Source organism: Juglans microcarpa x Juglans regia, chromosome 5S (genome assembly GCF_004785595.1).
Source record: "Juglans microcarpa x Juglans regia isolate MS1-56 chromosome 5S, Jm3101_v1.0, whole genome shotgun sequence".
NCBI classification, from domain to species: Eukaryota; Viridiplantae; Streptophyta; class Magnoliopsida; order Fagales; family Juglandaceae; genus Juglans; species Juglans microcarpa x Juglans regia.
Window position 1 is genome coordinate 8,154,515 of NC_054603.1, and position 27,052 is coordinate 8,181,566.

A 27,052-nucleotide genomic window follows, 5' to 3' on the forward strand; every position below is an offset into this window, starting at 1 on the left:
TATAGTAAAGATAATCATATATATAATTCAAATCATTAAATGGACGTACAAGATTTCATGGGTAATATGAATATGTCTCTCATATAACACGCACGTACGCGGGAACACAAATTATTTTAATATTGTAAGAGACATGATCATGATGACCAGCTTACATTTACATGGTTGCGCATCCTGTGGAATCTCCTTCACTGCAGTACTCATAACGGCTCACATTACAAGGCGCATGACAAACACTAGGATACGGTTGCCTGCACGACCATGGGCGTGTCCCTCCGCAACCACAAGTACAGACTGGATAAACGGACGGTACTACTGGATAACATGGTACAGCAATATTGGGAGGATACGGTTTATGTGGATGACATGGTTCTGGCTTTGGTCCCGGAGGCCCTTGAGGTCCTTGAGGCCCTTGAGGCCCCGCAGGCCCCGCAGGCCCCGCAGGCCCTTGAGGCCCTTGAGGTCCTTGAGGCCCTTGAGGTCCCTCAGGCCCGGGAGGCCCTGGAGGCCCCGCAGGCCCCGGAGGCCCGGGAGGCCCTGGAGGCCCTTTCTCAACAAACTGAATGCAACCTCCACCCTTGCAGATGATCTTCTTCTTAATCTTCTCAGGACAGCAGGATACAACTTTGATTGTGACTAAGTTTTTCTTCTCGTCGAATTTCTGGTCATGTACTTCTGTTGTTCATAACAAAGTTCAACAATAACGCATAATATACAGCATCATATATATATATATATATATAGAGAGAGAGAGAGAGAGAGAGAGAGAGAGACTGACCAGGAAATTTACATAGAATTTTCTTCACCTTCTTGCTGCATTGACAGCACTGCAGGTCAGCCTTCAGATACATTTCTGTGGCCTGTAAGATCAGTACGGAATTTCTAAATCCATATATATATATATATATATATATTCCCAGCCAAGAAAAACATATATATATAGAACACTACTTTCTGACAAAACAAATAGAAAGTTGTTGATAATCATCATCTGCGACAAAATGAAATCAGCTAGAAACCCAAAAAAGAAACGATCGATGAATAATAAATGATCAGATCATAATATGAATGAAATGCATGGGTACACGAAAGATATCTCTAAATTTACAAACCTTTTCACCCATTGCTGTATGTTCGGATTTGATCGACCTGATCGAAACCAAAATATTGCAGGAAGAACACTACTACTCTACTTTCACTAAAGTGAAACTGCAAAACAGAATGCTCAGAGATTGCCAATTTAAAGATGCAGGATGGATCGGAAAACAAAACACAGTTTCCCACGTTGTATTTCTGATTGCGGTGTAGCTGGCTTTTTTGACCCACGTCACCGTCCACGTTTAATCAATTAATACATGACATCAGATTTTACATTATTAAAGGTGCTACAATTATTAAAGTTACTATGCTAGGTAGACCAAATGTACACGTCATTGGCATGGACAGAGTTATTTTGAAAGGAGATTTCTAAACCGTTGTCAATGAGGTGCAGCATAAGCATCAAAATTAGGGCTACTTTGACATGATTATTTCAGATTTAAAAGAAACATTAATTCAATATGATGAATGGAAGATATTTCATATAAACCATGAAGGAAATTCAGTGGCTCATGAACTAGGAAAAGATGCATTACTTGTAACTAATTATATAGTAGAGTTGGAGGAAAATCCAAACTTTTTTCAATTCATGTAATGTTGATTAGGGTTGTACACAAACTGGCCAGATTGACCGCTGTCGACGTAGACAAATCGTCGGATTCAGGAACCGGCTGAAACCGACAGAGAAACGGTCAGCCAGCAATAGCAAATTAGCAAAACCGACATCGGCCAGTTCGGTCTGTGGTTCAGACCCAGTCTCAACCGAAGAACTGACTGATGTCTTAGGAGTTTGAATCCTCCCTCCCCCCGGTTTCTCCTTCATTCCTTCATTTCGTAACTTTCGTTCTTCGCATTTCACCAGTTCGTAGTCTTCCCCACTCCCAGACTTCCTCTCCTTCTCCCCAGACCCAATGACATGCAATCTCCCTCTCCCTCTCCCTGACCTGCACTCGTCACTCCCTCTCTCTTCTCTCGTCGCCGACGACCCACACGACCCACAAACCAATCAAACCGACCCGCAACCGGCCTGACCAAAGCCGGCCGGTTTCAGCCCTTAACACCGGTCAGTTTCAATCGGTTTTTATCCTCAAAAACTTATGTTCGGTTGGTTTCGGTTTTATGAGAAAACCGAACCGACATAGTCGATTTTCATGCCTAATGTTGATCATGTTATCAATGAATGAAGTTATTTCAAAAAAGAAAAAAAAATTGTACAAGTCATCTCAATTTATCTTATATTATCTTATTTAATAATTCTAATTTTTTTATAATTTTACATAAAATATAATTAATTAATTAATTTTAAAAATTTTAAAAAAATTACATTAAATAATTAAATTTTATAATATTTTATATAACTTTTAATTTTTATCTTATTTTTTGAGATTAAAAACGAGACGTGGGAAATGGACTTAATTGGTATTTTTTCTTAAACATTAAGGATAAAAAAAACAATGCACTATTCTGTAGGTTCTATGATAGAACTCTCGATCTCCGTAAAACGACTTTTACTAAAGTTGCTAGATTATTTTAGTATAACATTTGAAGACTTTTACATTATATACTGTTTTTTTAATATAATTTAATTTAAAAAATAAATTTTAAAATCTGAATAAATTGAATCTTATTGTTTAAATTATCAAATTAGGAATAGAATAATTCCTTTGCATTTCAAATTAGAAATCGAATTAGTAGTACTATCACTATCCATTTACCATCTAATTGCATTTCAAGTTTTTTTTTTATGTTTTATCATTTTTTTAAATATTTTTTTAACATCCTTAATTATTAAAAAAAATTAAGCAAATATATAATTTTATTTATACTCATTTCTTTAATAAGTAAATTTAAAAATTTAAAAAAATTAAATACAAAAAAGAGTGATAAATAAGTAATAATATAGTAGTAACTGTATCATCTTTAGAACGGTGCTATTCTGCTGTCTGAGTAGCACCACTATAATGTGTTTTGCAACTTTTTTTTTTATTTTTTTTATATTTTTTTAATATATTTAAATATTTTATAAAATAAAAAAAATATATCGACATATTTAAAATGATTTATTCAATTGCTAAATAAAAAAAAAAAAAAAAAATCTAAACAGTCAAATATACTGGGGCGATAGAACCGCTCTTTCCATCATCTTTATACTACTGTCAGGGGATGCAACATTCCTCGTACATGGCAACAGCACATGTCCGTACACCTTTAGCAACCTTAGTGTAGTGTCGGTGGTCGCGATCTTCACTTTTTCTTAGGCGTGGACTTCACTTTTTAAGGTCTTTTTTTAAGGTCTTTTTTGGATGGTGAGTTGGATACGAAATATTGAGATGTAAATTAAAAGTTTAATAATATATTATTAGAATAAAATTAATATTATTTTTTTTAAATTTTAAAAAATTAAATTATTTATTATATTTTATATAAAAATTTGAAAAAATTATAATGATAAGATAAAATATTTTTACTATTCGAACAGGGCCTAAATCAACCTTTATCTATAAATTATAACCTACATTTTCATTCCTTTTAATTTTGGCACGAAATTATCTATCCCTTAATATATAAAAATTAAATTATTAAAATATAATTTTTTTAGTAATTTGTATTTTTAGAATAAATAATAATTTAACATAATATCTTAATAGAAGTTTAGAATTTGATTACCATTTAAAAAATTAAATTCTAATATTAATTATGAGAAGAGATAAATTTAATTAATTTATGCAATATTTTTTATGTTAGATACAGTCATAAGTTGTACAAACGTCGTGCATTCCCTTTAAAAAAGAGTAATATTTATAATTTAAAAATTAATTATTTTTTATATAAATGTTAATTACTTTGTGAAGAAGTTTTATATATATGAAGAAGTTGGTTCGTATATGATCTGGTCTTGTATTTCTCTCTCCCTCACCCCACCCCACCCCACCTTACCTTGACCATCTATTTCTGCAAGATTTTCTTGCTCTTAGTGTTCTAGGTTGCCAGTCGAAGCTATCTGTGGTGGTTCTTGACTGTTTGTGCGTTGGGCTACCAGACCACTAACCTCACTGGGCCTGTGGCCCGGTATGCTGGGCGTCCCGTGCATGTCAAGGCACGAACCAAGGCATGCGTGTAGGCTGGCCATGAGGTTGTCCTTGCCTATCAAGGACAGTGTCGACACGTGGCTCGAGACCACTTTTTTAGGGGTTCTGACAAGGTAGTACATGTCTCATTTCTTTCAGACTTATCTTCAGCAAAAATGGATCATTTCCCAACATTCTTATCCTTATACCCCTCAACAAAATGGAATTGTTGAGCATAAGAATCATCATCTCTTAGATATCGTTCGTACTTTGTTGATTGATTCTTCTGCAGCTTCTAAGTTATGGGTAGAAGCTTTATATACTACTGTTTATTTGATTAATCGTTTGCCTACTCCCATTCTAAATTATGATTCTTTCTATTTTCGATTATTTGGCATGTATCCTGAGTATCAATCCTTTCATACTTTTGGATGTGTTTGTTTTGTTCATCAGCTACTTGTTGATCGCCACATGCTTGTTGCCCAGTCTGTCACATGTGCTTTTATGGTATATAGCCCTACTCAGAAAATATTTGTTCGTTATGATGCTCATGCAAACAAATTCCAAATCTCCCGAAATGTGGTTTTCTTTAAAAATCAATATTTCTTTCAGTCTCAAGTTATTTCCGATCCTCCTATTACTCTTCTACCCACTTTTGATGATGTGTCTTCTTCCATTGAGCAATTTAAATCAAGTGTGGTGTATTGTAGACGTCCTCCTTCAACGCCCCTTCCAGACACTGATCCGTCATCTAATTCTGCAGTTTCTATACCTCGGCGCTCCACCAGGTTTACACATCCACTGGATATGTATGGTTTTTCTCATACCTCACTTATTGTCACTCTCGACACTGTGTTTGTTCCTCACTCTTATACCCAGACAGCCACCCAAGCATGTTGGGAACAGGCCATGCAAGAAGAAATCCAAGCTTTTCAAGACAATCATACTTGGGATCTTGTGACTTATCCCTCTGGTGTCAAACCTATTGGCTGTAAATTGGTGTACTCAGTCAAGTTTCAGTCTGATGGCTTACTGGAAAGATATATGACTCGTCTTGTGGCTCTTGGGAACCGCCAAGAGTATGGTCTATCTTGGCATTTGCCGCGTCGCAAGGGTGGTCTCTCCGGCAGATGGATGTGAAGAATGTTTTTCTACATGGGGATCTGAAGGAAGAAATCTATATGTTTTCACCTCTCGGCATGTTTGCTTCACCTTCCTCAGAGGTTTGTTGGCTATGCCGATCCTTGTATGGACTGAAATAGGCTCCGCGTGCATGATTTGATAAATTTTGTTCTACCCTACTTGCTTTTCATTTTACTCAGAGTTAGTTTGATTTTTCTGTCTTTCTTCGCAAGACTTCTATAGGAATTGTATTGCTTCTAGTATATGTTAATAACATTGTGATTACTGGTACTGGCTCTGATACTGAGTTAATTAAGCAATTACAACATCTTCTCAAGGCCTTTTTTCACATGAAAGAACTTGGTCCCCTGCAGTACTTTCTTGGCCTTGAGGTGCAAATTACTTCAACTAGTACGTTGTTACACCAATACAAATACACGCAGGAACTAATTTCATTGGCTGGTCTCCAATTGGGTAACTCTGTTCTTACTCCCTTGGAGGTAAATCTTAAGTTTCTTCAGGAGAAAGACGAACTTCTATCAGATCCATCCTTGTATCGGCAGCTCATTGGGAGTTTGAACTACTTGACGATTACTCGTCTTAACATTTCTTTTACTTTGCAGCAGGTCAGTCAATTTATGCAGGCCTCCCGACATCTTCACTTAGCCGTTGTTCGCCGCATTATCCGATATCTAAAAGGCACCTCTACACGCGGGTTGTTCTTTCCTAAGGAATCTTCCTTATAGTTGGTGGGGTATAGTGATGCTGATTGGGCCAGATGTGCGGATATTTGTCTCTCTGTTATTGGCTAGTGCATATTTTTTGGCAATTCACTAATTTCTTGAAAGAGTAAGAAGCAAGACAGAGTTTTCAAGTCCTCCACTAAGTCTAAGTATCGTGCTATATCTTCCGCATGCTCTAAGATCACATGGCTTCGTGGGTTATTGGGTGAACTTGGTTTTCCTCAGCTTCAACCCACTCCTCTTCATGTTGATAATACTAGTGCTATTCAGATCACTGCTAATTTTGTCTTCCATGAGTGTATGAAACATATCGAAGTCGATTGTCATTCCATACGTGAATCCTTTGACAAATATGTAATTACTCTTCCTTACATTTCCACCGAACATCAAACTGCCGACATATTCAGTAAAGCTCTTTCTTGGCACCAACATCAGTTTTTGGTTGACAAATTGATACTTCGTGATCTACCAGCATCAGTTTGAGGGGGGATGTTACGAAGATATGATTTGGGAAATATTTATTGCATTTTTGGTTGATAATTTCCTTTCTAGCTAGATTAGATATTGCTGTAAATACTTACCTTGTATAGCATATTAGACGCATAGAATCTGGCAACAATCTTGTATATTCTCTTCTATATAATGAAAGCAAACCCTCAATAAAAGGTATTCAGACCAATTTTGACATAACATTCAGTTTTTACTCATACATAAAGATGCTAATACCTCACCATCTTCATCCCTCAAAATGATACATGCCCCCATCTTTAATCTCTTGGAGTCAAAATAGGTATCCCAATTAACTTCCACCATGCCCTCCCCTGGTGTGTTCCATTTTTCCACTACACGCCCAGACCCTGCAGCTTTGAAGTTGCAAACTAAGTCCTTTTATGCCTTTTGGTATTCTTCTAAATTTTTAAGAACTGTTCTTATAACTTTGTAAGGATTAGAGAACTTTTCTTCAAAAACGAACTTATTTCTTCTTAACCAAATATTCCTCATGATGGCTGCCACCTTCTCTAGTTCTCCTTGATTTAAGGTCTTCAATAACCTTTCCCACATGTGATAGAATTCCAACTCAAGACATGACTATTTTTTGACATGACTTTCACTTTCTGTCCAAACATCTAAGGAAGCTGCACAACTCCAAAGTGAATGAGTAAGTGACTCCACTTCTCTACTATATATGGGACACATGGATGATTCAACAACTTTTCTCTTTAATAGGTTCTTCTTTGTGAGTAAATAGTTGTTGACTGCTTTCCCCAAGAAATGTTATAAGGTGCATTTAGCTTCCAAACTTCCTTCCACATTCCACATTCCACTTTCACTGTTTATTCTAGAGGGTTCACCAATATTAATATGTTTAATTAATTAATATTTATGGTCATGGATATATATGCAGTACCACACTCGGGAACCGTACACGTGTTTCTAGTCCAAGCTGTGCATGGCAACCATGCATTTAGGTAGGCTAGGGGGATAAAGCTTCACTTGCACATTAACCTTATACCCTATTTAAAAATATATATATATATATATATATATATATATATATATTTGGACCTTATCATGTTTCACTTGTAAGCCCATGTCCTTGCATATAATTGCCCTCTCGTGTAATCGGATTGTGCATAATCTTAAAGGTGGGAATTAATAATTTGTATAGTTTTAGGATGTACAAACTTATTTTATGCATTTTTTAAAAAAAAAATTAAAGATAAATCTCGGAGATCCACAAAAAAGAATTTATTTTTTTAATAACAAATTCTACTATTTTTAAAAAAGAATTTGCCAAGTTGCATACCTTAATTACTGATTAATCTCGAATATTGACTTGTTCTCAATCTGGAGTAGTACTACTCGAGTTGAGTGACTAATTTCCACCAAATTAACAAATATGTGTATACGTTCTCATGACCAAGTAAATTCAAGTGAGAAATCTGATCAACGAAATTGATTGAGAATTTAAGTTCTCATTAATTCACAAATACCCAACAAATTATATTAATTTCTCATGTGCACGAGAAATCCTCAAAAATTCTCATGTAAATTACTGAGGCATGCAGAGCACTGTAAACTTGAATAAATCAGCATGGAGGTTTGCAACGACAGTACCAAACCTAAAAGGTTTAGAGATCATAAATATGCAGCAAAGAGATCAATATATAGTAAAGATAATCATATACAGAATTCAAATCATTAAATGGACGTACAAGATTTCATGGGAAATATTAATATGTCTCTCATATAACACGTACGTACGCGGGATCACATTAATTATTTTAATATTGTAAGAGACATGATGATGACCAGCTTACGTTTACATGGTTGTGCATCCTGTGGAATCTCCTTCACTGCTGTACTCATAACGGCTCACATTACAAGGCGCATGACAATCACTAGGATACGGTTGCCTCCACCACCATGGGGGTGTCCATCCTGGATAATTGCAACCCGAACCCCAACCGCCGCAACCACAAGTACATCCTCCGGGAGGATAAACGCCTACTGGATAACATGGTACAACAATGGGACGGTCCGGTTCTTGTGGACGACATGGTACTGGCTTTGGTCCCGGAGGCCCTGGAGGCCCGGGAGGTCCAATAGGCCCTGGTGGCCCACATTGCACTGGCCCAGGAGGCCCCACAGGCCCAACTGGCCCAACTGGCCCACATGGCCCGGGAGGTCCCTGAGGCCCAACTGGCCCAACTGGCCCAGGTGGTCCCTGAGGCCCGGGAGGCCCTGGAGGCCCTGGAGGCCCCGGTGGGGGAGGTGGAGGTGGTTTCTCAACAAACTCAATGCAACCTCCACCCTTGCAGATGATCTTTTGCTTAATCTTCTCAGGATAGCAGGATACAACTTTGATTGTGACCAAGTTTTTCTTCTCGTCGAATATCTGGTCATGTATTTCTGTTGTTCATAACAAAGCTCAACATTAACGCATACATATATATATATATATAATATATTTAACTCAGTCCTTTTGTTTTTGTAAGGTTTTCTTTTCTTGCAAGGGCAGCAACCAAATATTGCTAGATATATATATATATATATATATATACAGAGAGAGAGAGAGAGACTGACCAGGAAATTTACATAAAATTCTCTTCACCTTTTTGTAGCAGTGATAGCACTGCAGGTCAGCCTTAAACACCATTATGACTGTGGCCTGTAAGATCAGTACGGAATTTCTAAATCCATATATATTTATATATATATATAATATTCCCAGCCAAGAAAAACATATATATATAGAACAGTACTTTCCGACAAAACAAATTGAAAGTTGTTGATGATCATCATCTGCCGACAAAATGAAATCAGCTAGAGACCCAAAAAAGAAACGATCGAAGAATAATAAATGATCAGATCATAAAATGAATGGAATGCATGGGTACACTAAAGATATCTCTAAATTTACAAACCTTTTCGCCCATTGCTGTATGTTCGGATTTGATCAACCTGATCGAAACCAAAGGATTAATGCAGGAACAACACTACTACTCTACTTTCACGAAAGTGAAACTGCGAAACAGAATGCTCAGAGATTTCCAATTTAAAGATGCAGGATGGATCGGAAAACAAAACACACAGGTTTCCCACGTTGTATATCTGCTGCATGCGATGATCTATCACGAAGAGACCTTCGGCATTTTATCGTGAGCGTGCGGTACTGGCTGTTTGGCCTACAAGAAAAGTGGATATGTTTATAAATTTTTGCGTTTGTGCTGTGCAGCTGGCTTTGATTGATCCACGTCAACTTCCATACATCTTTAATCATTAACAGTGACATCAGATTTTACATTAATCACACAGGTGGACCAATCTATAAATCATTTTAATTTATTTTATCTTATCTTATTAAATAATTATAATTTTTTATATTTTAATATAAAATTTAATTTTTTTTAATTTTTTTAAAAAATTATATTTTAATAATATTTTATTTAATTTTTAACTTTTATCTTATTTGATAATTAAATCAGACTTAAAAAGACTGAATTGATTTTTTTTCTTAAACATTAAGGATAAAAAAACAATGCACATAGGTTCTATCGGTAGTCCTCTCGATTTCCGTAAAACCATCCTTGTCCTAATCCTTAATTTGGCACGAAATTATCTATTCCCTAATATATAAAAATTAAATTATTAAAATATAATTTTTTTAGTAATTTATATTTTTAGAATAAATAATAATTTAACATCATATCTTGATAAAAGTTTAGAATTTGATTACCATTTAAAAAAATAAACTCAAATATAATTACGAGAAGAGATAAATTTAATTACTTTATGCAAATTTTTTTATACTAGATACAATCATAAATTTTGTAAATATCGTGCATTCTTTTGAAAAAAAGAGTGAGATTTACTATTTAAAAAAAAATCATATAAATTCTATATTTATTCACTTTTTTCAAAATGAATACGCATCGCTTTGTATATTCTATAACTACAAATATCATCTTTTATTTTCTTAATTCACATTAAAGAACTATAATTGTATCCTAGAGTAGCTGTGGCCTTGTGGGGGCAATTAATAATCCATTGGCCTATTTAAATGGCATGCATATATGGTAGGTTAGATGCATCTTGAATATAAATACGTTTTGTCAGTTTTGTTATCTTATCTAAAATATAAGACATTTTAGGTTACATCTATAATATTCGTAGGTTTTGTCATTCTCTGTTATCTTATTCCATTATTTGTTGGAAATCCATGAAGCTGAAGATAACGTACAACCACCCGATATTTATCAATAAATTAACTATCTATTGTAATTTATAATGAATATCGTGCAAATTGAATGGTAATTTGTAGGAAGTCTCATCCCTCTTAGCCCCTAATTATAAATACCCAGCTAGTATGTTTTTATTATAAATAGTCGTAATTATCGTCATAAATAAGTAGTTTTCTTGTATTGACTAAAATTTTTTTTTAAAAAAAAAAAAAAAGAACTCCCCATAGTTGCAAAAATTGTTTTGTTTGTTTCCTTTTCTTTCAGTTAAAGAAATAAAAAACTCATATAATATTTTCCAAAAACCTAAAAAATGGGTGGTCCTGTAGTGTTGCTTTTAGGTGAAGTTTTGTCACGTACTAGTAGTTATATATGTTGGTTCGGGCATTATTTTTCTGCTAGGTGTTAGATGGATGGACCTAATTAATTTGTCATGAAGTGATTTTATAAGTTGGTTCTCGGTGGTTTCTAATTCATTGAGCAACACTGAAACTTTACGCTGTTAATTACTTTGTGATGAAGTTTTTTATATGAAGAAGTTGGTTCGAGTATTATGGCTTTTAATATAAGGGGCAACTTTGAAACTTTTATCACTTTGTGATGTTGCTTTGTGACGAATCAGCTGCTTTCTGATCTTCTTTTGCTCTTGAAGTTGGATGCCTGTCATAGTCATATATATGCAAAAGAAGTTGCATGGGGACCGCCATATAACAACTTACTCGATCATTTATAATTACCAATTGCTTTATCATATTCGATCCTTCACATTATTAAATTATACAAATACAAAATATATTATAATTTATCCATCGGCTTAAATTTATGAGACAATTAGTTATTTCACATGGTATGATCAGAGTAGAAGTACTACTTTTGAGTTCGAATCCAGACTATATACTATTTTACTTTACTAATTAAATATTTCGTGTGTTGAATTCACTTATAAAAGAATAATTATTAGTTTATATTTTGTAATTTCTAAATCGTGCCGAATAGTTATGCCAACAAAGATATTAAAACCCATGAACAAATTGAATTTTACATATTCATAATACCTCCCAATTTTTACAGCTAAAGAAAATCAAACGTACTCGTTCATAGCTTAATTAATCTTGACCAAAAGTTTTGAAGTTTGCTTGCACCTTGCTTCAGTGATAATATATAACGAGCGGTGCTACTCTACTATCTAAATAGTATTGTTAGTTTATATCGTTAATTATTTTTTATTTTTAATTATTTTTATATTTTTTAATATATTTAAATATTTTTAAAAATTAAAAAAAATACGTTAATACACTTAAAATTAATTTCTTAATCATTAAGTAAATAAAATAAAATAAATTTTTTTCTACTCAACGGTATACTGTAGCGGTCAAATATGAGCCGCATACAAGCTTTTCTCATATGGGGGCGGCTACTATGCCGCCCCATTTTGACCGCTGGGCATACCGCTCAACGTAAATTTTTTTTTTTTCTTTTCACATTTTTTAACATATTTAAATATATTTAAAAAATAAAAAAATACACCAATACACTTAAAATCACTTCTTTAATTATTAAATAAAAAAAAATAAAATAAAAAAATAAATTTTAACTAGATGTCAAATAAAAGTATCAAATTAGGAAAGTAAATAGACTTTCTCTTCTCATATATAATAAAGTTTCTGGCCACGACGTGTCTCTATCAGTACTATTAATTGAAGATGAGATGTTTCGGCCACTCGTTTGGAAGGTTGTACTATCATGCATGTGCAAGTATATCATGACTTTTTATATATATATACATATATAATGAAATTACTATCTTTTTACTATTTATTTACTATTTTTTTATATTTAATTTTTTTTAAATTTTTTTATTTTACTTAATGATTAAAGAAATGACTATTAATAAATTTATATATATTTTTAATTTTTTTTAATGATTAAGAATGTAAAAAAAATACTTAAAATAAAATGATAAAAAAATAAATATACTATAAGTAATAAATGGATAGTAGATGGACAGTAACTCTATCACTACCCATATATATATATATAGTATAGAAAAATAATAGGATTATTATCTTTTACTATTCATTTACTATTTATTTTATATTTGATTTTTTTAAATTTTGTATTTTACTTATCAGTTAAGAAAATGATTATTAGTAAAATTTTATATATTTTTAATTTTTTTAATAATTAAGAATGTTAAAAAAATAAAAATAAAATAAAATAATTTTGAAATAAATTATGAGTAATAATAAGACAACAACCCTACTACTACCCTATAGTATAATAGGAGTTGCCAGTACTAATGCCTCTCAAGTTAAGTTAAGACGGCTTATTATACTACTAAAAATATAGATTTATCTAAAAGAAATAAAGTTGTTGAAGAAGAAGACAAAAGACCTCTTAAATGTCTCCTATGCTTCTATTATTCACAACTAATTATTTGTGATAAATAAAGTTTTTAAAATTGATTTAATTTCTTTATATAATGAGTATAGTTCTGATAAAAATAAAGACGAAAAAAATTGTTGTCATGCTACTTTTGATAAAAAGGAAAAATTATGTGTTAAAAGAAAATATAAAGAAAAAACGCATGACACCCAAAAGTATATACTATTTTTCAATTTTGTTGAAAACTTTTATGTTTCAAAGAATGTTTCACAAAATAGTTTAAATATGATAAAAAAAATCAAATTTTGTTACTGAAAAAAATCTATTATATATATATAAATGTCTTAATCACAAAGTGATCCCGTAAAAGTAAACCTACAAACAAACATGTTTTAATATAATATAATAGATTAAAAAGTTAACTATTTTTATTGTAAAGTTGATCTAACATATCATATTAAATTACACTAGTTTGTGAGATCTTTTTATTATTCTAGCACTTCTTATATATATATATATATAAGAATGTGTATATATATATATATATATATATAAGAATGATATACTCTTATATATATAATTAAAAAGTACTCTAAAAATAATTTACTCATATGGGCATGTTATCAATCCATTATGTAAAACAAATGAAAAAAATAAAAATAATTGACATGATATATATTAATTCGATCCTCTAAACATAAAGAGTTTTTCTACTCATCAACCCTACACCACATATTTGCTGAGGGAAAAAAATAAAAATATGAAAAATAAACACTAATTTGTGGTGTAGGGCTGCTAAATAGAATTTTTCAAACATCAAACCCTAAACCGAACATACGGGCCTAGAAAATATATTTTGGATGATGCTTGGTGGTTGGTGAAGTATTGTAATAGAAAAATTTTACTCATCATACCTAATCCACACACTACACATGATTTTGTTTTATTTTTTATTTTTTTCCATACCATGAAATGGTTGTATGGATGATGATTAGAAGAATTATTTTATTTTGGTAATAATAAAATAAAAATAAAGATCAAGTATGAGATGTGGTGTCAGAATGATGAATGGAAGCCCAATTACTTATTAGTGCACCTATATATGTATTGAGGTCCTGGATTGGGCTTCGAAAGTCGGCACCAAGTTGGAGGCCACACTTCAAGTGCTAATAATTATAGTTGTGGCCAAACGTCCAACCTTGATCAACAGGCCATGCATGCATCCAACTCATCATGTGAACAGAGGCCACAACCACAGAGATTTGGGTTTCGTAATTAGCGGTTTGACCCAATCTTGGTGCAAGTTTTTATATTTTGATTCGTTAGGGATTTGGGGCTTCGTAATTAGGTTTAGAAATATCGTCAAGTTTTAAGAATGAATCGAGCGCGCAATGAAATGGATAAGGGCTAGGGTTTTAGCTTGACCATCACTGATCATTTCGTGTTCAGCCAGGGGTACCCACTCTCTCTTTGTGCCTTTGCCTCTATCATTGATATTGGGACTACTTTTTGATGGAGAACAAGTAGAAAGCTTTTTGCTCTTGCTGCTGTTGTGTTATGAGCAATAATTGAGAAGGAAGAATTCTAAAGGGAAATGGAAATAGATGAAGGGGTCGAGGGAAGCTTCTGTTAGCTCTGTTAGTTAGTTAATAAGCAAAACACAGTAATTACAATAGTAGCCTTACTTAACTGTCATAATGTACCGAAATGCCTTTATCTTCATAATAGAATAAACGATAGGATTGTGTATAAAAGGGAGGGCTCTGTAAGATGTAATGCATTGAAAAAAGCTTTAGTAAAGTGCATTTGGAGGAATTGATCCCTCGAAGATCAGATTTGTGAGTCATTCTTGAGTTTTATCCTTACAATTGGTACTAAAGTAGTTCTATTTTTCTAAGAAAGATTTTTTTTTTCTCTCTAGGAAAAGGGCGGAATGAAATTTTTTAAGGAGTTGGAGAAGATGGTGAGTGGGTTGCGACAGAGTCAAAAACAACAAGGGAAGCATCTTGAAGATCATCAAGGATCACTGGAACTATTGAACTCGAAGATGGATGTCTTGATTGAAGCTGTTAATGGTGGAAGATGAGGTCATCAAAATGGTGGTAAGAGACCAGAAGATTCTGAGCGAGGGTTTGATCACAGAGGTATGCAATTTCGTACCATTAAACTCGACTTTCCAAAATTTGATGGGGAGAATCCGACGGGGTGGGTTTATAAAGCAAATCATTATTTTGCTTTGTATACCATGTCAGATGGGCAAAATTTTTTATTGTCATCTTTTTATATTGAGGGGAGTGCTTTAATTTGGTTTCAAGATGCTGAATCTACTGGCATCTTTGATTCTTGGAGTGGGTTTGTGCATGCTTTGCAATTGAGGTTTGGGAATTCATCTTATGATGATCCCATGGAAGCTCTTACTCAACTTAAAAAGAATTCTACAGTGGCTGCCTATAAAACATAATTTGAAGTGATTCTAATAGATTGAAGGGGTTGTTTGAAAATTACAAATTGAGTGGTTTAAAAAATGAAATAAGGTTGCTTGTGAGGATGTTACATCCTCAGAGTCTCAATTTTGCATCTGGCCTTGCCAAGATTCAAGAAGAGTACATCCTTAGTACTCGTGGCTGCATTAGAGGAGAGAATTATCAAACTTCCTATGTACCATTTTCTGTTGGTGGAAATGGCTTTAATAATAGTATTGTAAGGAAGGAGAGTATTGGGCTCGGAAGAGCTAACAATTTTAAGCCTTCTTTGCCTATACAAAAAAATAGTGCAGATGAAATGAAGGAGAGAAGGGAAAAGGGTTTGTGCTATTTCTATGATGAGAAATGAAACCCTAGTCATTAATGTGAAAGAAGGAAAGCAAGAATTTTTCTGATGGAAGGGATAGATTGTTTTAAAGAAGATGAAGTTCAAGACTACGAGTTGACAGAAAAAGAAACTGTTGTTGATAGTTTGACATCTCAGAGTGAAGTTCCTGAGATATCCTTGCATGCAATTGCAGGATCCTTGAGCCCAAGAACCATAAGAATCCATGGTAGGATTCAGAACTGTTCTGTAACCATTCTTGTGGATACAGGCAGTACGCATAATTTTCTTGATCCCCTGGTTCGTAAGAAGGTGGGATTGATAGTTAATGTTGTACAATAAGTGGAGGTAAGAGTGGCAAATGGAGAGAGGGTGAGGAGTGAAGGTATGATAGAAGGGTTGCAGTTTCAGATGCAAGGGCATCAGTTTAACACTGATTTATTTTTATTACCATTAGGAGGTTGTGATGTGGTGGTAGGGATGCAGTGGCTAAGGACTTTAGGTCCTGTGTTCTGGGATTTTTATGGTCTTACAATGTCCTTTCAACACAATAGCAAGTCAATAATCATTCGAAGAATGAATGCTGCCAAGTCTGAGATAGTTGAACAGATCTACCAATTACCAACAATTGAGTGGAGGGGAATGTTCTTGCAGTTAATTCAGCAGCAGCAAAGTGATGTTAAGGAAGAAATTGATGGGGTGATACAAGAGGTTTTAAAAAATTTCTCTGCAATCTTTGAAGAACCAAAAGAATTACCTCTAAGAAGAAGCCATGATCACAAGATTAATTTGAAGGAGGGTACAATGCCTGTTTCTGTTAGGCCCTATAGGTATCCCTTTGTACAAAAAGCTGAGAACATAGTCAAAGAATTACTTCAAGCTGGGGTAATAAGGTGTAGTCAGTCTCCTTTTTCTTCTCCAATTATTCTTGTGAGGAAGACTGATGGGTCTTGGCGAATGTGCATTGATTATAGTGCTTTGAATAGGGAAACTATTAAAGATAAGTTTTATATTCCTGTGGTGAATGAGCTTCTTGATGAGTTGTGTGTGGGTACTATTTTTTCTAAACTAGACCTATGGTCTTGTTATCATCAAATCAGAGTGAGGGAATCTGACATTGAGAAGACTGCTTTTCGAACCCGTTAAGGACATTATAAGTTTTTGGTTATGCCATTTGGCTTAACCATTGCTCTTGCTACTTTTTAGTCTTTAGTGAATGAAGTGTTTCAACCATTTCTGAGGAAGTTTGACATAGTTTTTTTTTTTTTATGACATTTTGAAATATAGTAAAAACAAGACTGATCACTTACAACATTTGACTATGGTATTGACAGTTTTAGCAAAGCACTCATTGTTTGCTAAAAGAAACAAGTGTAGATTTGCTTGTAAGCAAATTGATTATCTTGGTCATTTAGTATATGCTAAGGGAGTGCAGGCTGATCCATCCAAGATAAAGGCCATGATTGAAAGCTTTGGATTTATCTGCCTACGAGAAAGAATTCTTAGCCTTGGTGTTGGCTGTTAAGAAGTGGAGATCTTACCTTTTGGAGACTAAGTTTATCATTAAAACTAATCAACAAAGTCTAAAGTTTTTGTTAGAGCAGAAAATAGGCACACCATCACAGCAGAAGTGGCTTAGCAAGTTGATGGGGTACGATTTCACAATTGAATATAAGAGAGGAAGAGAAAATGTAGCTGCTGATGCACTGTCAAGAATGGATGAAGTTACAGAGAAGGAAGTAGTGTTAGCTGCTATTACTGTCTTGGATCCTATGTGGCTGCAACAATTTAAGGATTCTTACTTGAAAGATGAGGAAATTACTAACATTTGCAGGAGGTTGCAACAAGGAGAGTTGGTGAATAAAGCTTTTACAGTCAAGAATGGATTTTTTTTAAAGAAAGGAAAGCTGTTTCTTTCAGCTAAGTCTTCTTTGAAGCAGCAACTTCTCAAATTTATACATAGTAGTGCCTTTGGTGGACATTCAGGGTATCAGAAATCATTGCACAAGGCCAGAGCAGACTTTATTTGGACTGGAATGAGAAAAGACATTAAATAGTTCATCAAAGAGTGTGAGGTTTGTCAGAAATGTAAATGGGAGAATGTATTACCCGCAGGCTTACTTCAGCATTGCCGATTCCTATGAAGTCATGGAGTGATATCTCTATGGACTTTATTGATTCTCTTCCCAAGTCACAAGGATTTTCTGTGATTCTAGTAGTTGTGGATCATTTAACAAAGTATGCTCATTTTTGGCCTATGTCTCATCCTTATAATGCAGCTTTAGTAACCAAGATTTTTATATCCCAAGTTTTTAAGTTGCATGGAATGCCTACAACAATTGCTACTGACAGAGATGCTACCTTTACAAGTACCTTCTAGAAGAAGCTTTTTAGGCTTCATGGGACTAAGTTGCAATTTAGTTCTGTCTACCATCCTCAATCAGATGGGCATAATGAAATTGTCAACAAGTGTGTGCAACAATACTTAAGGTGTTTTGTCTCGGATAGTCCTAAACAATGGAGTCATTGGCTTCCTTGGGTAGAATGGTGGTATAATACCTCTCTTCACTCAGCAACTAGAAATAAACCATTTGAGGCGTTGTATGGTGTGACTCCTCCTACCTTATTACAATATGTGGCTGGCACTCCTCGAAATGAAGCAGTGAATTCTGAGTTAAGATCAAGAGAAGAAATTCTGTCATTATTGAGAAAGAATTTGGCAGCAGCTCAGAATTATATAAAGCTGCAATATGACATGAAACATGTTCATAGGCAATTCCAAGTGGGTGACATGGTTTACTTGAAATTGTAGAAATATAAACAACATTCAGTAGGACCTATTGTCTTGGCAACAAGGTATTGTGGTCCCTTTAAAATATTGCAATGCATTGGATCAGTTGCATATAGATTGGAATTACCAGAGGGTTCAGCTGTACACCAAGTATTTCACGTGTCTAGATTGAACAAGCATGTAGGTCCAATGACAACTACTTCTCCAGTACTGTCATTACAAGATTCTCATGGTGCATTTATAAGTGAACCTAAAGCAGTATTGCAGAGGAGAATGTCTGCTATTGATAACAAGCATTTTTTTGATTTCCTGATCAAATGGAGTGGAGCTGCTGAGGAGGATGCTACTTGGGTTTCTATTGATCAGTTGAGGTTACAATATCCAGACCTTATGGGCAAGGTCTTTTGAAGGGGGTGAGTTCCTTTTAAGTGAAGTTTTGTCAATTAGTAGTTATATATGTTGGTTTTGGCATGGGGGTGCATTATTTTTCTACTAGGTGTTAGATGGATGGACCTAATTGATTTGTCATGAAGTGATTTTATAAGTTGGTTTTGGGTGGTTTCTAATGCATTGAACAATTTTGAAACTTTACGCGATTAATTACTTTGTGATGAAGTTTTATATATGAAGAAGTTGGATCGTATATGATCTGGGTCTTCTATTTCTTTTGTTCACAAAATTCAAACACATCACGAAGAACAACTCAGTCTTTTTCTTTTGCAGGAAATACTGATTACAATTAAAGAGATCATGACAAAGAGAAGAGACTCACGAGGATATCTAGACAAAAATCTCTTCACCTTCTTGTAGCAGCAATGGCACTACAGGTCAACCTTCATCACCATTATTGTAGTAACCTATGAAAAGTGTTCGAAAGTCTAAATATATCCCATTATATATGCCACATAAAAAGTAATTAAAAGCGAAAAACAACAACTTATATAGATCTGGAAAGCAAATGAATAATCAAATGATCAAATAAAGTTCTGACACAAAAGATATTGATCCTGGATCATATAATTATGAAATGGGTATTAATTAAGAGATCATCTGGTTAGTACAGTATTTACAAACCTTAATTTCCAGCCCCATGGCTGTCAATTCAGATGTACATGAGATTGAAGAACACTCCTCTTAGAGCAACTAATTAAAGTGAAATTGTTGTGGAACAGGTCATCATGATTGTCATCGGTCGTACAAAAGGTAGGGTCGCCAGACAGTGAGAAATCAATCGACTAGGGCATTATATTAGAAACATCAGGCCAAAAGGCATCTTATAAAGAAGATGCATGGATGGAGTAAGCTACATCATTTCGTACGCCTAGGAAAGAAAAAAAAAAAGATTTCATAGTACGCTTCGATTGAGAAGTTTCGAGCCAACGGGTTGTAAACACGTAAGAAAGTTTCCCACATTGAATGTCATTCTAATTTGTAACACAAGGTCCAAGATATTGGTAGCTTGGCTCTTTGATTGTTTATTAAGTACTGATCTCATCTCTAGCAAGCCAATCTAACATTTGCATCTACTGGCTTGGATTAATTGAATTAACCACCTCGATTGATCGTATGTAGTACCACCTTCCAATATTAATATCTTCTTTTTTGAAGTAAATATGTATTATTTCCTTGCAAAACTAATACCAAGGGATACTAAGATTGTCCTGTATTACAAGTGTAAAGGTCTCCGATAGGTCATTTTCAATTCATACTAATTCCTCATCTGTTTCCAAAACTAACTTAGCTAATTGATGCGCAAGTTTGTTGCTTTCCCAATATGTATGTTGTATCTTCCAATCTGTTCTATTGGTAAAAATGCTTCTCAAATATTCAATTAACTAATCATACCACATCCAAACCACCTCTTTACTATTTACATCTCTTATCGTTGTTTGTACGTCTCCTTCAAAAACAATGTTCTTCATGTTTAATTCCAAACAAAACTCCACAATCCTCCATAGTGCATAAGTTTCAGCAAGTATAGGGTGGCTAACATGTTACGGAGATATGATTTGGGAAATATTTATTGTATTTATAGTGATAATTTCCTTTCTAGCTCGATTAGATATTGTTGTAAATACTTACTTTGTATAGCATATTTGACGCATAGAATCTGGCAACAATCTTGTATATTCTCTTCTATATAATGAATCCAAACCCTCAGTAAAGGGTATTCAGATCAATTTTGACATGGTACCAGAGCCCATACTCTGATATTCATCTCTGCGGTCTAAATCCTTCATGAGTGATAGGAGGAATTTTTTTCCCTCTATTACTACAAGATTTTCTTGCTCTTGGTGTTATAGGTTGCAGAGTCGGAGCTATCTGTGGTGGTTCTTGACTGTTTTTGGTTGTTCTCAGTGGTGGATTTGCTTATTATTTTTGGTGTCTGTGGGTCTGTTTGGTGGTTCTCGGAGCTGTCTGTGGTGTATGCCGGCACTGTCTGTGGGTGGTTGTGTCGCTGTCGACACTGTTTGTGGCTGTTGGTGTTTGGTGGCTGCGTGACCATCGACCATTTCTGTCGTGCTTTGTGGGTTTCGAAAGTTCTTTGTTTGTCGTTTGCGTGCTAGCAAAAGGTATTTCCCCATATAATTTTTTTTATGGGCCGTTCTTTTTTTTACCTTCGTTGGGCTGCTTTATTGGGCCATTTGTTGGCCTTTTACCATGCCTTGGTTTCTTGTGGGCTATCTTTTTTATTGGGCCATCAACATCTATTTGGGTTGCTTTTGTTAGATTTGCGACTATTTTTACGTGTCTTTTATCATGTCTATTGAGAATACTATTGTTCATTTGGAAGAATTTTCCTATTTGAGAACTTTAGTTTAAGATGTTCTTGAAAGGGAAAGAATTATCAAATCATATTGATAGTTTTGTTCGAGTTCCCACTGATGAAAATGAATTTGCCCAATGGGAAGTTAAGGATAATAAGGTGATCTCTTGGCTATTGGGAATGATTGAGCCCCATCTAGTCACCAATCTTCGGTGTTTTACTACGACTCAAGCTATGTGGGATTACTTGCATTGTATTTATCACCAAGACTACAGTGCTCAGAAATTTCAATTTGAGTTGGAAATTAGCAATTCCAATCAAGGTAATTTTACCATTGAGCAATTTTATTCTGGTTTTATTAATCTTTGGAGCGAGTATTTTGCTATTGTTCATGCTAAGGCTCCCCCTACGACCCTTGCGGCTTTTCAAGCGTTCATGTTGAGAGTCAACGCGATAAGTTTTTGATGAAGTTTTAACTTGAATTTGAGCCTATTCGAGCCGGTTTATTAAACCGTAATCCGATTCCTTCTTTGGATACTAGTTTAGGAGATTTATTGCGTGAAGAACAACAGTTATCCACTCAGATGGGTATGACTTTTGAAAATGTCTTTTCGGAGGCTGTGAATGTAGCCTATGTAGCACAAGGGAGAGGGAAGAACAAGTTACAGTGTTTTAGTTGCAAGGACTTCGGTCATATTGCTCGCAACTATCCAAAGAAAGTTTGTAACTACTGCAAGAAAGAGGGTTATATCATCAAACACTATCGAGTGTGACCTCAGAATCGCCAATCCCAGGCCTTTCAAGCTGTTGTTCAGTCCTCGTCTTCTTCTGCGCCCCCCACTGTAAGCTCTGATTCAACTGTTCACACACCTGCCATGGTCCAATAGATGATTGCGTTTGCTTTTATGGCTTTAGGCCTGCAATGTATGGATCCTAACTCCACTTCTTCTTGGATCGTTGATTCGAGTGCCTCTAATCATATGATTGATAGTACGACGGGTCTTCATGGTGTTTGTAAGTATGGAGGCACGCAAACTATTTAGATTGCTAATGGCAATACAATTCCTATTACTGTTGTTGGTACTTTGGGCTCTTCATTTCAAAATGTTTTTGTCTCACCTGGATTATCTACCAATTCGATTTCTATAGGAAAATTGGTAGATAATAATTGTGATGTTCATTTCTCTCACGGTGGTTGTCTTGTGCAAGATCAGATGTCGAGGACGGTGATCGCGAAGGGGCCTAAAGTGGGACATCTATTTCCTCTACAGTTTTCTATTTCTAATGTTGTTTCTCTTGCTTGTACGACTACTGCCAATAATAATGAAGTCTGGCATAAGAAATTTGGTCATCCTAATTCTGTTGTCTTGACTCATATTTTGAAACATGGTTTTTTAGACAATAAAGATTCATTTTCTTCTTCTCCTGTATCTTTTGATTGTACTACTTGTCATCTTGATAAAAGTAAAATTTTACCTTTTCTTGCACATGGTAGTCGTACTTCTAATTGCTTTGAGATTGTGCATACTGATGCTTGGGGTGTCAGTCCTGTTATTTCTCATGGTCAGTATCGATATTTTGTGATGTTTATCAATTATTATAATTGATTTACTTGGATCTATTTTTCCCGTTCTAAAGCTGATGTGTTTTCTGTTTTTCAAAAATTTGCTGTGCTTGTCGAGACACAGTTCAGTACTTAAATTAAAATCTTATGCTCCGACTCAGGTATTAGGGACCCCAGTCTTGTCTCTAAACGCTAAGGACTACGAGCTCACCTTGGTGAGGATGATGACTTAATGAACTTGCCAACTTACTTGGCCTTCAACTTCCGTGGCAATGGAGTGATGGTGATGATGATGGAATTGAGTAAATTGAGTGTTTAATAGAGGCAAAACAATGTGGAACGGCTAATGACTTGTCCTTGAGGGAGGCGCCAAGATGGATGGAGGCTAGGGTTGATGGGATGAAGTGAGGTTAGGGTTTCGGGTAAGAAGTAACTAGGGTTGCCATGGACTATGGGAATGGATTAGGGTTGACGAGAATTGGGGGATTGGTTAGGGTTGGATGGTTGGGAATGGATATGGTAAGATTCCTAGATGGAAGGAATCTATCTAGGAAAGAAAGGGAATTCGGCTATGGGCTAATATGGTAAGTTGTTAGTTGACTTGAGGCAAAATAGGAAATGAGAGATTTAAGGAATTAATGATGGATAACAATTCTTTAAATCAAGGGATATGATATGAATGAAGTCAAATTACCTAAAGGTAGGAATTACCTTATAGATCACTTGAAGACTTCGGCCAGGGCAAAATGGAATAAGGAAAGATTTGTGGTGGCCGAATATGGTAAGTGTATTTCGGCTAGGGCAAAAGGGATGGAAGAAATCAAATATGGAAAGTAAGACAAACACTCTAGTGGTCGAGAATTAGGGGTATGGATGGATTGAATGAGCAATGCAATGGATGAACACGAAGAACAATGTATGAACACTCAAGAACTTGAATGAACACAAAGAGAAACACAAAGATAAACCAATCAACTTTGATTCACGAATTGTACAAAGATGAAAGAAAACCTCATATATTGATAAATGAATCACACTTATTCACGAATTGTAAAGTGTGATTTTATCTTAAGGAATTCACGAATTGCACCCCAAAGAGCCAAAGTGCTAAGCACCGAAATAATGATCTCAAGAACAATAGCCATCCACAATGGAAAATTGTCAAAAGATGTAAAAGAAATATCTAAGGGTCTTATTTATTAAGGTTATAAAGTGAAAACTCTCAAAAGGTCCATTGGAAAATAAATAAATAAAAGTAAATAAGAAAGCAATAACATAATTGGCATGGGTTAAGTTGGCATGTGGCATGTATGAGCCCATGGGTGGGCTAGGATGGTGCATGGTCTTCGTTTGGGCTGGTCTGGTCTATGGCTGGTGGGCACGACATGGCTTACTAATGGACATGGCATGGGGCGATGCAAAGGCTTGCTGGTGGACATGGCGTGGTGCCATGCAAGGCTTGCTGATGGACTTGAGCCATGCATGTGTGCTGCATGGCCCAGGCAGGTGCCCTGGGCGTTGGCTCTGCATGGCCCAGGTTGGTGGCCTGGGCGTTGAGGTTGCAAGGCATGGGCTGGAGCCATGTGCTGGATGGCATGCCTAGTGAGAAACTATATCCTTTTACACTGTATCGAATGTTGACTTGTTCTCAATCTGGAAGTAGTACTACTCGAGTTGAGTGACTAATTTCCTCCAAATTAAAAAATGTGTATACTTTCTCATGACCATGTAAATTCAAGTGAGAAATTGATCAATGAAATTGATTGAGAATTTAACTTCTCATTAATTCACAAATACCCAACAAATTATATGAATTTCTCATGTGCACGAAAAATCCTCAACAATTCTCATGTAAATTAATGAGGCATGCAGAGCACTGTAAACTTGAATAAATCAGCATGGAGGTTTGCAATGACAGTACCAAAACCTAAAAGGTTTGTTTCGTTTGGATCATCAACCTATCTCAACTCATCTCAATTCATTATTACAACTTTTTTAAATTCTAACACAAAATATAATAAACAATTCAACTTTTTCAAATCTCAAAATAATAATAATATTAAAAAAATAATATTTTAATAATATTTTATCATTTCAACTTAATTCAACTGAACTCAACTCATTTTAATATCCAAACACAACCTTAGAAATAAATATGCAGCAAGAGATCAATATATAGTAAAGATAATCATATATATAATTCAAATCATTAAATGGACGTACAAGATTTCATGGGTAATATTAATATGTCTCTTACATAACACGTACGTACGCGGGAACACATAAATGATTTTAATATTGTAAGAGACTGATGACCAGCTTACGTTTACATGGTAGTGCACCCTGTGGAATCTCCTTCACTGCAGTACTCATAACGGCTCACATAACAAGGCGCATGACAATCTCTAAGATACGGTGGCCTCCACGAGCATTGGCGTGTCCCTCCGCAACCACAAGTACAGACTGGATAAACGACCGGTACTACTGTATAACCTGGTACTGGCTTTGGTCCTGGCCCTCGAGGTCCCTGAGGCCCTTCAGGCCCCACAGGCCCTTCAGGCCCGGGAATCCCTTCAGGCCCTTGAGGTCCGGGAATCCCTTGAGGCCCTTGAATCCCTTGAGGCCCTTGAGGCCCTTGAGGTCCGGGAATCCCTTGAGGCCCTTGAATCCCTTGAGGCCCTTGAGGCCCTCTCTCAACAAACTGAATGCAACCTCCACCCTTGCAGATGATCTTCCTCCTAATCTTCTCAGGATGGCAGGATACAACTTTGATTGTGACCAAGTCTTTCTCCTCATCGAATTTCTGGTCATGTATTTCTGTTGTTCATAACAAAGCTCAACATTAACGCATAATATACAACATCATATATATATATATAGAGAGAGAGAGAGAGAGAGAGAGACTGACCAGGAAATTTACATAGAATTTTCTTCACCTTCTCGTAGCATTTACTGCACTGCAGGTCAGCCTTCAGATACATTTCTCTGGCCTGTAAGATCAGTACGGAATTTCTAAATCCATATATATTTATATATATATAATATTCCCAGCCAAGAAAAACATACATATATATAGAACAGTACTTTCCGACAAAACAAATTGAAAGTTGTTGGTGATCATCATCTGCCGACAAAATGAAATCAGCTAGAGACCCAAAAAAGAAACTATCGAAGAATAATAAATGATCAGATCATAAAATGAATGGAATGCATGGGTACACTAAAGATATCTCTAAATTTACAAACCTTTTCGCCCATTGCTGTATGTTCGGATTTGATCAACCTGATCGAAACCAAAGGATTAATACAGGAACAACACTACTACTCTACTTTCACGAAAGTGAAACTGCGAAACAGAATGCTCAGAGATTTCCAATTTAAAGATGCAGGATGGATCGGAAAACAAAACACACAGGTTTCCCACGTTGTATATCTGCTGCATGCGATGATCTATCACGAAGAGACCTTCGGCATTTTATCGTGAGCGTGCGGTACTGGCTGTTTGGCCTACAAGAAAAGTGGATATGTTTAATTTTATTTTCTAATAATATTTTATTTAATTTTTAATTTTTATCTTATTTCATAATTAAATCAGACTTAAAAGACTGAATTGATTTTTTTCCCTTAAACATTAAGGATAAAAAAAACAATGCACATAGGTTCTATCGGTAGTCCTCTCGATTTCCGTAAAACCATCCTTGTCCTAATCCTTATTAAAGTTGCCAGACTGTTTTAGTATAATATTCCAAGACCTTTACCTTATATATTAATTATTTAGTATAATTTAATTCAAAAGTTATGAATTGAATCTTATCGTTTAAGTTATCGAATTAGGATTAGTATAATTCCTTTACACTATTGTCAGGCCATGCACGCATTCCCTCGTACATGGCAACGGCATAGGTCCGTACACCTTTAAAGGGACACCTTTATTCGTTTAGATATTTAAATCTTTTAAATTCAT

At 35.1% G+C, this 27,052-nt stretch overlaps 1 protein-coding gene across 9 annotated transcripts; it reads right to left on the reverse strand.

The window, feature by feature from the left end:
• Positions 1-26,608, reverse strand: LOC121267587 (cuticle collagen 2-like). Of its 9 annotated transcripts, XM_041171526.1 has the most exons (7): positions 26,335-26,608; positions 25,997-26,078; positions 25,750-25,905; positions 25,617-25,686; positions 8,591-8,796; positions 8,443-8,551; positions 1-251 (listed from the first exon to the last, which is right to left on the reverse strand). In XM_041171526.1, the coding sequence occupies exons 1-7, from the start codon at positions 26,344-26,346 to the stop codon at positions 158-160; spliced, it is 729 nt and encodes a 242-aa protein (XP_041027460.1). In that variant the 5' UTR covers positions 26,347-26,608; the 3' UTR covers positions 1-157. The 9 variants fall into 9 exon arrangements, with proteins under 9 accessions (XP_041027460.1, XP_041027458.1, XP_041027459.1 ...); XM_041171524.1 differs by having other exon boundaries at positions 8,443-8,796; positions 26,335-26,604; XM_041171525.1 differs by lacking the exon at positions 25,617-25,686 and having other exon boundaries at positions 8,443-8,796; positions 25,707-25,905; positions 26,335-26,604.
• Between the last annotated feature and the right edge of the window lie 444 nt (positions 26,609-27,052).

What these genes read in the sequence shown, in the direction of transcription:
- LOC121267587 (XM_041171524.1), bottom strand. An exon ending in GTGGGGCCTGAAGGGCCTCA is followed by an intron (nt 8,797 to 25,616) that starts GGGACCTCGAGG and finishes ACCTCCCCCACC; the next exon opens with GGGGCCTCCAGGGCCTCCAG. An exon ending in CCATGGTGGTGGAGGCAACC is followed by an intron (nt 252 to 8,442) that starts GTATCCTAGTGA and finishes ATGGTCGTGCAG; the next exon opens with GCAACCGTATCCTAGTGTTT.